Source organism: Myotis lucifugus, unplaced genomic scaffold (assembly GCF_000147115.1).
Source record: "Myotis lucifugus unplaced genomic scaffold, Myoluc2.0 scaffold_201, whole genome shotgun sequence".
Classification (NCBI taxonomy): Eukaryota; Metazoa; Chordata; class Mammalia; order Chiroptera; family Vespertilionidae; genus Myotis; species Myotis lucifugus.
Window position 1 is genome coordinate 535,225 of NW_005871249.1, and position 14,127 is coordinate 549,351.

The 14,127-nt window shown below is 34.0% G+C and overlaps 1 protein-coding gene across 1 annotated transcript in view; it reads right to left on the reverse strand.

Moving 5' to 3' along the window:
* Positions 1-14,127, reverse strand: part of MICU3 (mitochondrial calcium uptake family member 3) — a 74,677-nt gene that overhangs the window by 24,259 nt on the left and 36,291 nt on the right. The window contains 5 exon segments of the mRNA XM_023761189.1: positions 835-906; positions 3,606-3,688; positions 6,169-6,216; positions 8,867-8,945; positions 11,390-11,398. Coding sequence (XP_023616957.1) covers positions 835-906; positions 3,606-3,688; positions 6,169-6,216; positions 8,867-8,945; positions 11,390-11,398 — 291 coding nt within the window.

The following is a 14,127-nucleotide window of genomic DNA, read 5'->3' on the forward strand; positions in this document are numbered from 1 at the left end:
TACCATTTACATGCCAACAAAATTCACTATATTTCTGCTATCTAAGTACTAGATGAAGAAATATGCTACAGTGGGTAAAAGTTTAGATTTTGGAGCTGGTCAGCCATGGGTTCAAATCTTGGAATTGTCATTTAATAGCTATGTAATTTTGGACAAGATATTTAATCTTTTCAACAATCAGTTTCCACATCTATAAGTACATCTATAAGAGAATTGTTGGGTAGATTAAATGAGAAAATGCAGGCAAAGCATCTAGTATGGTGCCTGGTAATAAGGACGCAGTACCTGTTATTTTTTTATTATGCGGACCTGGGATGTTGTCAGGTTGAAATACTTGGGGCAAGCAAAAGAAAACTGGTAGGAAAATGAAGTGAAATGTTGCTTAACTCTCTCTACCTTCGGAGTAAGATGAAAACATCATCCCAGAAGAAAAACCTATAATATATACTATAAGAATGCAAAATAACATATTATTTCCTTGTTTTTACTTCAACATTCATATTGTTATAGTACCATTAAATTCTATGTGGGTAATGAAATCTTTGCAATTCTCCTTTAAATTGTATATGCATAATGATTTATATTAACCTGTTAATGAATCTCATGGAATACCACAATAGGTTATTTAATGAATGTAATTATGGCTACAGATATGTAATAACAACATTTGATATAAATATTGGTATCAATACATATAATACTGCAGTAATTTTTCTATATAAGAACTTTAAAAAGTTTTCAAGAAAGGAACAGCCCCGAAGTTATAGACTTTATTATTTTCCACATAAGTAATTATCTAGAAAACCCCCTGAAACTACTATAAATTATTCTTACCAGCATTGCACGCTTTTCTTCATCTCCTTTAGTTTCTCTCTTTTCATTTTTTTTCCTGAATATCTCTTGAAGCTGAAAAGAAAACCAATTAGTATCAAACAAGAGTTTCTGGGTACCTACCTACTTATCTGTGGGTTGCTGATACCAAAGAAAATACAACCTTTGGTACCAGCAACCCACAGGTAGTAAAATGTACAAAATTATAGTTTTATTTTATCTCTAAGGCACAAAGACATGGAATTTATGGCACAAACATAAAAAGAGAGGACGCCCACTGGGGTATAAAGAACATTGGAGTAGAACTCAGGATCTCTGGTTTTGAGCCCACCTTCTGTCACACACCAATTCTAAGGTGGTGGACAAGCCACTCAACCCTCGCAGGGCTCCAATTTGCTCATATGTCAAATTAAGATGGACTAGATGACCTCTGAGGTTTTTTCAGGTAACTGAGCATTGTGATGGGAGCATGGGCTCTGCAAGTATAATCCTTGAAAAAGTTACTCTCATTATTTAAGGCTTGTTTTCCACATCAGAAACATAGAGATAATGCCTTACCTTATGGGAAATTTTTTTCCTCTGGCTTTATGGAGGTATAATTGACAGGTCTTATATGAATGGTGTGCAGAGTAAATATTATTAAGTAATTACTTAGCACATTGCCTGTCACACAGTAACTCTCACTAAGTGTTAGCTATTATTATAAATATTATTTCTTCTCTAAAATCCTATTTTATAAATGGAAGCCTAAGTTTTCTGGTAAGGTTACTGTTCTTGTCTGTGAAATGTACACAGCTATCTTAAATTGTATGCGGGCCCTTTTTGCTAATTTTTTGCGCAAATGGCAACGTTCAGTAAAATTACGATAACTTTAGTTTTACATACTTTTTTTTCAATGAAACTTTTTGTGATTTACTATAAAATGTATACTGAATTATTTTTCTTAAATTTTAAATTGTGTTTACCAGTCAACGTAAAACGTATAAATACGTTTCCCGCATCCAATGTGTTAACTCTCCATTTCATTTTGTATGGCAATAGTTGAAAGTCAAATAAAATGTATTACCTTCCAAAATATGAAATAAAAATACAGTACAAAATATAATTTATTAACATGTAAATTCATTTTCACACTTTTTCTTAGTGAAAAGTGTTTTTTGTTTTGTTTTTTTAGCAAAGGTTAATAATCACTTTGTAAATGGGCACGGGAATCGGACTTTAAGCCTCTATAAATAACAGCCAAACTCCACCTTCTGCTTTCAGAACTCTTGCTGTTTGCAAACAAACATCATACATGAGGAAGCAGTACAGCCACTGCAAAGAGTAAACCACAGCTTTAAAGAGAGGGCAGCTTTAATGATTCTAGAGTGGAAACAGAAGTTCTACATAAATGTTTTTACTCCCATCTCCACAAATGGATAGTATTCCAAAAGACACCTACTATATAGGCAACTTCCAATGGACTGAGTTCCAAAAGTCAATCTTTAAGTCAGTGGGGTGGAACCTGGCAGTGTTGCCACAGAAAGCCTAATGATAATTATTTAGATTACTAGGTCCAATAGGAAAATCCTAAAATACAGTTGTACACTATCATAACAAAACTATATTTAAAACAAAATCTGTACATTTGAGGATGTTAAGAACATAGCTCTGTCTTTGCAATGATATTGAAAACTCTCACCGCCCTACCATCCTGAAAATGAGGGGTCTTGCATGGCTCCAGCTCCAAAGGCGTGGCTCAGGGACTGTACTCAGGAGCGAGGACTACATGGGCATTAGATTAAGTGTTTTGATAGATACCAACAATTATTCTGCTTGCTTCCTTTCGAATGGTTACTAATTAGCTTTTGATGAGGATTTTTATCTCTTGTCTTTCCTACCATGGGAAAAAACGATTTCATGGTTTCTCTTCCATGTTCCAGCCTCTGAAGAAAATTGTATAGAGGTTTTCTGAGGAATTTTTAATGGCTTGTTACAAAGGAAAAATCGAAAATAAAATGGCTATATATATATATATATATATATATATATATTTATTTATATATAATTTTTTACTAGGAGAATATAGGTAAATATAGACTTGAACATAAATGCTAAGAGTAGACTTTGCTAATGTAAGGAATAAATTAATATTAATCTCTATTTTGGAGAAAAAAAAATGTAACAGCTATTTTGCCACAGAAGTAGGAGCAGAAATACATGGGTAAAAAGAAATTGAAAAATTTCGGAAGCAGCATGGGGGTGATGAAATGAGTTGCTAGACCAGCAACAACACAGGACTAGTCAGGGGAGAAAGATCAAAGGACAAATATCTAAAAAGCAATCTTTCTCCTTCCTCTTTAGATCAGCCTTTGGTCAAAGACAGGAGAACAGAACAGGAAAATGGGGACAAGACTGGAATGCAAGGCAGAAGTGAATGAAAGAGAACAGGAAGAACAACGATTGTAAATCCTGTAATGAGAAGGAAGTTCCTCCGGCAGAATTGTGACTGGGTGGCCGATAAGTTGGGGACTGATCACTCACTGGGCAACCACTCAAAAGAAAATGTTTATTTCAAACTTCCAGAAAATGTGTAAACAATTGTAACCATCTTTATACATGGAATATAATTCATTTTTACAATGTAAAAATTACTCAAAGAATATGAGAATACACATGAAAGCATAAAATTTTCACTCTTGCTTCTATGATGTTATTTCAAATAATGCAAAACATAAAAATATAAGGAATTAATATTTAATCATTGATAAAAATTCAGCAAATAATATACGTACCACCAAAAACTCCTTTCTGTCCACCATCTCGTTGCCATCAGTGTCAAACATGTTGAAAGCTATTCTAAAACCTGCATGAGGCTCTGCCAGAAAAGATAGAAGAGTATTTTTGAAATGGGAAATGGCTTTAAAGTACATAGTCCATATTAGTTGTAAACAGTTATTTATATTCAGTACAGAAATAACTTCTTTAAGCAATAAATTAAAGCAACATGTTGCTATTAAATATAATAAAAGCTGTATAAAAATACACATATTTCTGCTTCATATATTAGCATATTTAGTAACAGAATTGATAATATACTTAAAAAATATTGTGTGATACTGGCTGCATGGCACTGATAGTAAAATGTCACTATCTTCCTTCCAAAAATAAATATGACACAATAAAGTAATCCAAATTCTAGGGGAAATTATAATGGAAATGACCTATGAAAATAAAAGTCAAGCATGAGAGATTGCATATTTGGGTTGAAACTTTTAGAGTTTAAACTTCAAAAACAGAAATATAAAATAAGAGGCTTACTTAATTAATTCTCAATTGTCCCCAAAATACAAAGAATAATTAATTTTCTGAAAAAGACAGGCTTTCACATACTATGAACTGCTTTAATTTTATGAACCCTACAATGAAGTTCAATCCTTTTTCTCTTTTCACTTCTAAAGGATAAACAAGAAAATGTGGACACAAGAAAACTTGAACATGTCGTTAAAAGAGCTCAGTGTACATGCATTTTTCAAAACATTTGACCTACTCTTTTGAGATGACTGGCAAAAAGTTTAAAAAGGGACCTCCCACAACTACACTTGCCACTAGCTGTTGTGAAATTTTGAATCTAGCAAAGGATAAGTACAGAGACCTACTTTCTTAACTGGTAATAGCTATCTCTGAAAATAAAGGAAACGGAAGCCATCTTTTATGCAACTTCATTTCTTGCATGTATTTTAGGAATCTAAACTTACACTTTCATTGTTATCCACTTGAGAAAGAAATAAAAAGCTACACCATCTCTGATAACGAAGTTTTAAGCTTACAAAGATCATAAAAATATATGCAGAAAGGAAATCCTTACAAGCATTATTTGTAAGGGAAAATAAAGTTAAAATAATGAAAAGTAAAGAGGAGAAAACTATAGATAGGTAATAGGTGATCTAACCTACCTCCTGCTAGACCTCTTTTCACGTTTTTCTTGGTTCTAACCTAAACAATATCCATAATTTTAAAATTCAAACTCCTAAGTTTCTAAGAGGGGTCCTGAATTGCAAAAGAAGATTTACAGCACCCAAAGGTCTTAATCTTCCCATAGTAAGCAAAACCCACCATATGTGTTTTTTCCAACACCCTTAAACCATATCTTGTCCCATCTCAACACATGGCTTTCTTAACTAGTTCTGTTTTAGTTTTTCTCTACTGGTTTAGGTACATATTAACTTCAAATTTTGCATCTGCAGAATTTATTCTAGATAACAAGATAACTTTTTAACAAGTCTTTGAAATACTCGTTGGCACCCCTCCTGTAATTTTCATGGTAGCATTCATTATTGACTGAACTCAAATCATGAGAGTTCTTGTTTCCATATATCTCCACAAATCCCCACAATGGGAAATTCCACCACCAATATTCTTTCATTCATGCCTGTCTTCATTCATTCACCAACTATGATTTAAAAGGCTACCACGTGTTGAACACTGTTCTTAATACAGAAATGGACAAAAAAGATAAAATCTTTACCATCATGGACCTTGCATTCAAGTGTAGCAAGACAGACAAGAATATGTAAACCAATAAACAAGTACTTTCAAATAACTTAAGTGCTATGAAGAAAATAAAACACTGTAAAGGGATAAAAAGAAGAGATGAGAGAGGGAGCTATTTTAGAAATACAAGGAATTTTAGAATACAAGTAAGAATTCTCAAAGTCTTCACATTCCAAAGGAAACCTAAATAATGTTTATTATCATGAGGATCTTGAAGAAAAGCACTGAGGATAGAGGGAGTAGAAAGTACAAATTCCTGAGACGGGAATAAAGGAATAGAAAGGTCAGGTGGCTGGAGTATAGTTCCACCATTAAATGCAATGAAATTTAACTGAAAACCTTAGTAGACCCTTCATATATTTCATAAAAATTGCTGCACATAAGAGGAAGAAAAAAATGAAGCTGTTTTAGGATGTATGATGTACATTCTGATAGACATTCTTTCACACTAGTCTTGCAGAAAATGTGATTCAAATGAGTGTAGCAGGAAATTTACAAATCATTACATGTCCTACCTTTAGGCTCCCATGTAGATTAAAACACAGGGATTGATACAGGATATTAGTTTACAAGTTACGAGCATTTTACTAATATATTATAGGCCATAATAATATTTATGATTTTGACCCTTGATATACCATGCTTAGCATTTTCCGTGGCTATTTTGACATGAATTTTGCAAAACAGCATAGACATACTTAAAGTATTTTAAGAGAATCTAAGAGAATCTAAGGAAGATTTGTTTCCTACAAATTCTAATTTTAGAAAATTCCATCCAGAAATAAATTTAATGAGTACACTTACTTGTTAAAATACACAAGAGAAAAAGATATTCTGTGTAAGAAATCACACCTAGAAGAAAAACAGTACCAGTTATGCTCTATAAAAATATTATGTTTTCTTCATATTTATCAAGTAAAATATTCTTATATAGCAATAAATATTAATAAAGAACTTACAGTTTTAAAGAAGATGCTAAACATTGTTTTAAATGAGACTAAACTATTATTATTAAATCACAGCCCAAAAAAGCAGCAAAATTAATTTTACTTTCATTGTTTCATGTCTCTAAAGAAACCCATATAAAATTACCATAATGCTTCCAGATATATTGGCAACAAAAATAATTATTATTATGTTTACTTATGCTGCAACTTTTAAACTTATGGCTAGTTTTCAGTGTATGAATCAAACATAAAACAAAAAGGTTGGAAATGGTTAACATTGTAAAGTGCTTAATTCTTAGTAGCAGTTTATAAAACAATTCTTGCTTAAAATTTTGATTTCTGTAATACATTCAAAAAACAAAACTCTATAGTTATCCTTTTGCTGACATAAGTCATTATCATTTGTAAACTTAATGCTTCTATTAAATGTAATCTAAAAAGTTTATATTTTAATTAAATGGCTTATGCTTTCTGTATACTGAAGCATGAGTTCTCTGTTATCCCAGAATTACAAACTTTAAAAGGAGTTAGTGTGGGGTAAATAAAAATATACATCCTGTTACTCAAATTCTTTCTTTTAGACTATAATACCCCAAACTAGAATTAATGCATTAATTTACTTTCTAAGTAGATCCTGAGAAAAAGTCGGGAATAAGCCAATAACACTTAACCAGATATCAGATAGTCCTGATGTTTGGTTAAAGAGTATAAAAAATCCTTACACAATCAGACTGTGAACTTTAAACCTCCATTTTACCTGTGTTCTCTGAAGCTACCCTCTTTGTCATAGAACAAAGAGAAGAGGAGTCACTGTCAGGCAGTTTGTCAGAAGACATGAAGGGACTGAGCCAGGAAGCCCTGAAAGCATTCCCCTCTTTTGTTTATACTAGAATATTGTGACCTATAGACATAGTTCTGGTTGATTGCCATGAATGCTATGGGAGAAAGATTCTGGAATGGTCAATGTATATAAAGATACAATACCTAGATTCCATAGGGATCCCTCAAAAAAACGAAAAGTGAAAAAGAAAGAATAAATGCAGGAGGGAAAAAAGGAAATGGGATCAGGAAACGGGCTCTCTGTCTCCACAGTCCCATCTTACTGACTGTTGTTCAAATTGATCTGGTCGAATACTTTTCCTGACCTTATCATCCCACCCTAAGATCTGAACAGCAATCTTTAAGACAACTCCCAGGAAAAAATTTCTAAGAGCTTTAAAGATACCTTGGCCCAGATTTTGCGAAGAGGTAAAAATCCTACCTTATGAAAGGCCTAAAATAAAAGGTACAGTGTTCCTCCTTTCAGATTCCATGAGAACCAGGTAGAAGCAGTTTGAATTTCTAATTCTACTAGACAAAATATATGGATTATAACTACTCCTTTAAACTATTTGTCTTCATACTAGAGTAAATACATTTTCCAAACAGTATTGGTTAAAAATGATGAAAAAGAAAAAGGTAATTTTATGTAATTTCTTTAATATTTTTATATTATATACTCTCATTGTTGAGAATACTTCAAAAAAACATTATTTTTAAGACTAAATTAATCTTAAAGATTTTATTAGTTTTTGCATAAATATGTACAAAAATTACATTGCAAAAATTGCAATAAAAACTATATAATTTGACTGTATGTATGAATTAGTGAGTTAAGTTAGATACACAGATATGGGTAACAGAGTAAGTTAAAATAAGTGAATTTTGTGGTAAGTGTTGTTTTTAAAAGAAACATGTTAAAATTGAGTGGCCAACCACAGATTCAATAATTTTTTTCATATTAATTAAACTTAAGAAAATCTATAATTCCCTGGAAGTAACAGACATTTAAAAATCAGTATTTTTGAAAAATGCTTTCTATGGGTAAATATAGCCTATACTTTTCAATATGGTTAAAAATGTTTTTTTAAACCTGTGAAAGTTCATTTTGTTGTAAAAATTTAGAAAATATAATTTACACTAATAAAAGACAAAGATGCTAATTGACCGTACCTTTGCTATGCCCACGAGCCAATCAGAAGAGTATGCAAATTAACCCAACAAAGATGGCCGTTAAATTTGCATACTACAGGCAGGCGGGGCGGGGCTGCACCATCCGCCGCCCACCCCAACCCTGGGATCGGGCCTGCCCTGGGTGACCCGGGGTGTCGGGGCAGGGCTGTGCCATCCGCCGCCCGCCCCAACCCCGGGTTCGGGCCTGCCATCTGCCACCTGAGGAGCGGGCCTAAGCCAGGAGGTGGTTATCCCCCGAGGGGTCCCAGACTGTGAGAGGGCACAGGTCGGGCTGAGGGACACCCTTCCCCCATCCTCGCCAGTGCACAAATTTTTGTGCACCGGGCCTCTAGTAATATATATATAAAGTAAAATTAAAACCACCCTTAATCCCACTACCCAGAAATAACCATTATTATATTTCTGTGTTTTTCTCTTCAGTTTTTTCTCAATGTACACATAGCTGTAAAATTATTTTAAGTATGAGAAAAATCTGTATATATACAGTATAAGTGTCAATATTGTGTCAATATTCAAATATATAAATACTAAAGTTAACTTACCTCTTTCTTTAAGGTTTCGAAATAGCTTTGATGATCCTTTCCAAACTGGTGGTGTTTCTGAGAGCATTTGATTTAATTCCTATGACATAAGGTATCATAATGCTGATTAATAGGTAAATTAATTCTAAACAAGATAAAAATATCTAAATGCCAATGTAAAAAGAATTCTTCACTTAGAAGATCTGAGACATGGGTATATTTATCCTATTCTCTACCCATAGTTCATTCAACCACAAAAGCCAACATTTGCCCAGAGTTTAAATATAAAATAAATGATAAAGATGCTACAATTGGTAGCTCAATTAGAGATACCAAAAATTGCAAATAAATTTAATAATTAGATTAATGTATATATGGTAATCAAATTAAGATAAAACAGTGAGTAAATTGTGGAGCCAGTTAGAAAAGTACATTTTCATGGAGCCATTGAAAAAGGTGGACTTCCTAATTAAGGTCAGAGGTGATCCCCTGGCTTCACATACTGTTCTCTGTAGGCCTCTGGTATTTAGGGGGCTTTGTGGTAGAAGTAAATGGACAAAGGGTTATATCAGGAAGGAATGAAGAATATTTTAATAGTGACTCAAAGAATTATGACATTAGATGAAGTTAGGGGACAAGGACATTAAGTTATTGTGTACACTTTCAATTTTTTTCTAATTTTACCTTAGTCATTAAAGAACACAGACTTCAACTGTTGTTGTTTTTTGTTTTGTTTTGTTTTTTAAAATCAAACTATCACAGCTGGTGGGGGGAAAACTATTTTGGAAAATTTAAACATTTGAATCACTCTTTATATACTAAAACAATTTTGAATGTATTTTTATACTGTGTTGAAAACAACTAAGTGAAAATATAGTTTGGTTAAATGTGAAGAAAAATTATTAAAGGATTTGTAGAGATAACTTGAAATAATTTGAAATTTAAAAATTAGTCTGCTAAATAACACACTGAAGAAAACACTAGAAACCACTTCTATTTCTAGGTCTGATTCTTGCTCCTCAAAGTCCAATAGCCCAAGCATTACGGGGGGGTTGTTAGAGATGCAGACTTTCAGTTCCCTCTCAGGCCTGCTGAACCAGAATCTGTGTTTTCAACACGATGCCCAGGAGACTTTTATGCATATTTGAGTTTAGAAGCACTTTAGACAAACCTTTCCTGATGTAATTTTACCTGAAAATGTTCTGTGACATTTAGAAATCATCCTTTTCATTACAAAGTGGAGTTAGCATGCAAATAAGAAATCCCTGGATGCCAAAGACAGGAGAGGTATTTTTAGGGGCTTTAGGGACTCTCTGAAGTCCGCCTGTGAATCCTGGCTTTCCTTTCCTTCATGGTGTGGTCTCTGCACTGCAGGTAATGGGTCGCAATGGCAGAGAGGTAAAAATTCAGGTATGAATAATGATGAAAAGCTGGGGTATTTACTGTTTACACAACACTAAAATATTTTTGTTAGAGCAAGAGATTTAAAAACATTTTAAATGCATTTTCTACACCTTATTTTTATCATCTCTACTATATATTAACTTCTCTTTCATTTTAACTGTTTCCATGTATTTGGCCAGCATTTAAGACCACAAAAGCATAGCTACCTTTCACTGAATGCCCTCAATGGGGCTAATACAATACCTCATTTAATTTTAAAAGACAATCCTCATTTTGTATATTTTACTGAGTCTTAAAAAACACAAGTAACTCACCCGAGGTCACACAACTAGTAAATGACCGGCAGATCCTGACTGACTTTAAGCAGTTTATTTTAGTAATAATTTAATTTCTTCTGATATAGATCATCCAACGGACACATTCATTTCTTTGTCTTCTGTTAAATTTAAACACTGTTAAATTTTATTAAAATCTATTTTCCATTCAGGCTGGGAATCTCTCTCCCCTTTCTGGTACCTATCTTAGTCTCTTATATGTAGTAGTGTTGTGTAATAAAGAAGTTGATGCCTTTGTCCCAGATTCCTGGGAGGCAGACTCTATATCCATGCGTCACACCTGAGTTTAGGCTAAGATGCTGATCACCAGAAAGAACAACCATGTGATTAGAGCGTTGGGGCTTTGAGCTAGCCAACCTCTGAGGGGAAGGGAGAGGGACTGGAGACAGTTTAATCATGTGGCCAATGATCCAATCAATCATACTTATACAATGAAACTCCCAAGCTCAGTGTAGCTTTCAGTTTGATGAATACACTGATGTGACATGAGGGTGACATACCTGAGACTATGGGGAGAGAGCACAGAAGTTCTGGGTTTGAGGCCCTCCCATACCTTGCCCTATGTGATCATCATTTGGCTGGTCCTTACTTGTGTCCCTTATAATAATTATAAACTGTAATTTTAAGTGTAGCAGATTCCACAGTCCTAATGAGGCAGACTAGCAAATTACTGAAATTGAGGTGAGTTGTGGGAACTGCATGGATTTGTAGCCAATTGGTCAGAAGTATGGGTGGCCTGGGAACCTTGAACTGGCAGCTGGCATCTGAAATGAAGGCAGTCTTATTGGGGGCTGGGTCCTTAAACCTGTCGAGTCTGACAAGAACTCCGGTAGTTAGTGTCAGAATTATATTGCAGCATTGCAAATAGGTACAAAATAAATACTTGATGGATTGAACTCAGTTACCTAGAATTATAGTTGCCTTTTAAAGGATTCATATAATTTTCTTAAATGAGTATAATTTTGTCTTATTATACAGTTAATATACATACATTACATGAAAATTAGTAAAGGCAAAAGTAAATGAATGGGACTATATCAAACTAAAAAGCTTCTGTAGAGCAAAAGAAAGTGACAACAAAGCAAAAAGCCAACCATCCAAATAGGAGATGATATCTGCAAACAACAACCATGACAAGGGTTTAATACCTAAAATATATAAACAACTCATACAACTCAACAAAATAAAAACAAACAATCCAATTTAAAAATGGGCAGAGGACTTGAACAAAGACTTCTCCTAAGAAGACATATAAATGGCCAACAGATAAATGAAAATATGCTCAACTTCACCAGCTATTAGGAAAATGCAAATCAAAACTACAATGGAATACCACCTCACACCTGTTAGAATGGCTATTATCAACAAGACAAGTAATAGCAAGTGTTGAAAGGTTGTGGAGAAAAGGAACCCTCATTCACTGGTGGTGGGAATGTAAACTGGTATAGCCACAATAGAAAACAGTATGGAGGTTCCTCAAAAAATTAAGAACAGAGTTATTACCATATGACCCAGCAATCCCTCTTCTGAGTATCTACCCTAAAATTTTTGAAAACTTTTATTTGTAAAGATATATGCACCCCCATGCTCACTGCAGCATTATTCACGGTGGCCAAGACATGGAAACAACCCAAGTGTCCTTCAATAGAGGATTGGATAAAGAAGATGTGGGACATACACATAATGGAATACAACTCAGCCATAAGAAAAGATGAAATACTGCCATTTGCAACAACATGCATAGAGCTTGAGAAAATTATGCTAAGCAAAGTCAGTCAGTCAGAAGAAGCTAAGAACCATATGATTTCACTCATATGTGGGATATAAAACTTAAACTCATAGACACAGACAACAGTATGATGGTTACCAGAGGGAAGGGGGTATAGGGAGTAGTAAAGGGTAAAGGGGGCAAGTATATGGTGACGAAAGTTGATCTGACTTTGGGTGGTGGGCACACAATGCAATATACAGATCATGTAGCATAGAAACGTACACGTGAAACCTATATAAACTTACTAACTAATCTCACCCCAATACATTATACACACACACACACACACACACACACACATCTGTACCTCTGTTAGGTACACTAAGTATCTAATAGTTTTTCTTGCTATGGTAAAATGTATCTTATTTGATAATACAGTTTCAAATTACTATTGCTGGTGCAGAAATATTTTATTCACTTTGGTTCAAGAATGTTACATGCAGCAGCAACCTTATTAAACTTGTACTAAATATGAATAAATTTGAAATCTATGTATTTTTATATGTTTCTCTCAATAATATTGTTTGCTACAGTTCCAATCCTTAGAGCCTTTTTTTTTGGTCATACTATAAGTTATAGGCTAAGTTGTGTCTACCTCAGATTCACATCTCAAGTCATAACTGTCAGCACTTCAGAATATGACCGTGTTTGGAGACGAACCTTTAAAGAGGAGTAAACATGATTAAATGAGGTCATTACGGCGGGCTCTAATGCAATGTGACTGGTCCCCTAATAAGCAGGGATTAGCACAGGCACACAAGGAGGAAAGATGTGAAGACGGCAGAGGGAGATGGCCATCTACAAGCCAAGGAGAGAGGCCTCAAGAGAAAACAAGCCTGCCAACGTCTTGATCTTAAACTTCCAACCTCCTGAACTATGAGAAAATAAATTTCTGTTGTTTAAGCCACCCAGACTGTGGTATTTGTTATGGCAGCCCTAGCAAAGTAATGCACTGCATTAGCTTACACCTGTAGCCAGTAAGTAGTAGTTGTGATAGGACACATATTTGCATTATATCTAACTTTACAGAAAATGTCTCTAAAATTTCATAGTAGCCTCTCTGCATCTCTCACTTATAATATTCCTTCTGTCTCTCCCAGAGATAAATATTGTCTTTAATTTTATGTTTATCATTCCTCAAGTAGGTATTTTCCCACCTATGAATGCATCCTTTACAGTATGGTTTCATTTCCCCAGTTTTGAAATTTATATAAATGGAATTATACTTTATGTATTTTTGAATTGCTTACTTTGTCATGGTTTCTGAGATTCAGCTAGTAAAAGCATTGCTATAGTTCATTTGTTTTCACTGTTAATATAGTATTCACTGTATGACTATATCAAAACTCATTTGTCAATTCTACTGTTGATATTGTATCACAGTCTTTTTGGCCAACATGAACAATCTATGGCCATTCCTATCAATCTGTCCTGCATATATGAAAGTTTTTCTGGATAAAGACACTGGTGTGAAATTACTGGATCATAGGGCATATTCAAGTGTAAGCTTACTAGGTATATATGCATGCACAGTTGCAGAACTTAAGCCCAGGAGTAGAACTGCTAGGTATAGAATATGTGGATCTTTAGTTTTAGTAGATACTGCCAAACTGTTTTTCCATAGTGGGTATACCAACTTACATTCACACATGAGAGTTACCACTGATCCACATCTTCAAATGGTTCCTGAATGTGATTTAATTTCTAGAAAATATATATACCAAATTGTATGTGTGTGTGTGTGTGTGTGTGTGTGTGTGTGTATGTGTGAG